Source organism: Microtus oregoni, unplaced genomic scaffold (genome assembly GCF_018167655.1).
Source record: "Microtus oregoni isolate MIOR12 unplaced genomic scaffold, Mior012 000130F_ref0000022, whole genome shotgun sequence".
Lineage (NCBI taxonomy): Eukaryota > Metazoa > Chordata > Mammalia > Rodentia > Cricetidae > Microtus > Microtus oregoni.
This window is the reverse complement of record NW_024544773.1, coordinates 622,914-624,156: the sequence shown is the minus strand read 5'-3', so window position 1 is coordinate 624,156 and position 1,243 is coordinate 622,914. Positions and strand designations below refer to the sequence as shown.

General features: G+C 43.4%; 1 protein-coding gene across 1 annotated transcript; it reads left to right on the top strand.

Moving 5' to 3' along the window:
* The first annotated feature begins 378 nt into the window (after nucleotides 1-378).
* On the top strand, nucleotides 379-765 carry LOC121444531 (NHP2-like protein 1). Its single transcript, XM_041646350.1, has one exon. The coding sequence runs from the start codon at nucleotides 379-381 to the stop codon at nucleotides 763-765; it is 387 nt and encodes a 128-aa protein (XP_041502284.1).
* Nucleotides 766-1,243: the final 478 nt, after the last annotated feature.

Here is a 1,243-nt window from a genome sequence, read left to right as displayed (position 1 = left end):
AAGCCATCATTCATAGGTCTCAAACTGGAAAAATATTTTTCAAAACCTCACTCTGGTCATTTTGATGTCTATGTCACATCTGAAAATGATTGTGTTGACCTTGAAAATTTCTCAGTAAATGAGGAAAAAGATAAAAATTAATTAATTTTAATATAAAATTTACTAGCTTGTTGGAAAAAAGTTAGAATTTAAATGCTGATTCTTTGGCTCTATATCTTTTTCACATTGATGTTCTATCTTATTAGGTATCTAAAATTTTAGAATTTGATGATGTAATTATATCCATTCAAAACACTCAACAAGTCTTTCCATGCGGCGCTTTTGGTCTGTTGGAGCTTGGCTGTTCTCGACCAGCGGCGAGGCCGGCGCACCACAGCCATGACAGAGGCTGATGTGAACCCGAAGGCCTATCCCCTTGCAGATGCCCACCTCACCAAGAAGCTGCTGGACCTTGTTCAGCAGTCGTGCAACTACAAGCAGCTTTGGAAAGGAGCCAATGAAGCCACCAAAACCCTCAACAAAGGCATCTCTGAGTTCATCGTGATGGCAGCAGACACTAAGCCCTTGGAGATCATCCTGCACCTCCCACTGCTGTGTGAAGACAAGACTGTCCCCTGTGTATTTGTGTGCTCCAAGCAGGCCCTAGGACGGGCCTGTGGGGTCTCCAGACCTGTCATCGTCTGTTCTGTTACCATCAAAGAAGGCTCTCAGCTAAAGCAGCAGATCCAGTCCATCCAGCAGTCTATTGAAAGGCTCCTGGTGTAGGCCTGTGGCTCTGCCCTTCCTGTCTGCTCCCACCCTACTCTGCATCATACCATCTGTTAGCATGTAGTGTTTTCAGCGAGTTTCCATTATAAATGTTGTACTACATCTGGTTTTTGTATTTTTTTTATAATCTTACAGGGTTGTTCTGTCCCATCTCTCCATCCTCTCCTACCATTTTTTAAATCTGTTTCACTTAATCTAAGTGGAATGATATCTAAGGCAGGTGAGAGACAGAACATCACAGTTTAACAGTGGGAAGAACCAGGAAACACCTAAGCCAAGGATAGTGTCTACTTTCATCTGAAAACTCACTCCTCTGTGCAGGACAAGATGACAGTAACACTGGTCCTTTACGCCTATGCATAGGAGACATCCATATATGCTATCATGACTGAAGATTTTTCTTTGGGAGGCAGCCCCCCCCCCCGCCGCCCACAGTCATTTGAAGAGAAAATCTGATAATGTTAAACCTACATCC

Excerpts from the sequence above, each read along its gene's own strand:
- LOC121444531 (XM_041646350.1), top strand. The coding sequence starts at position 379 with ATGACAGAGGCTGATGTGAACCCGAAGGCCTATCCCCTTGCAGATGCC.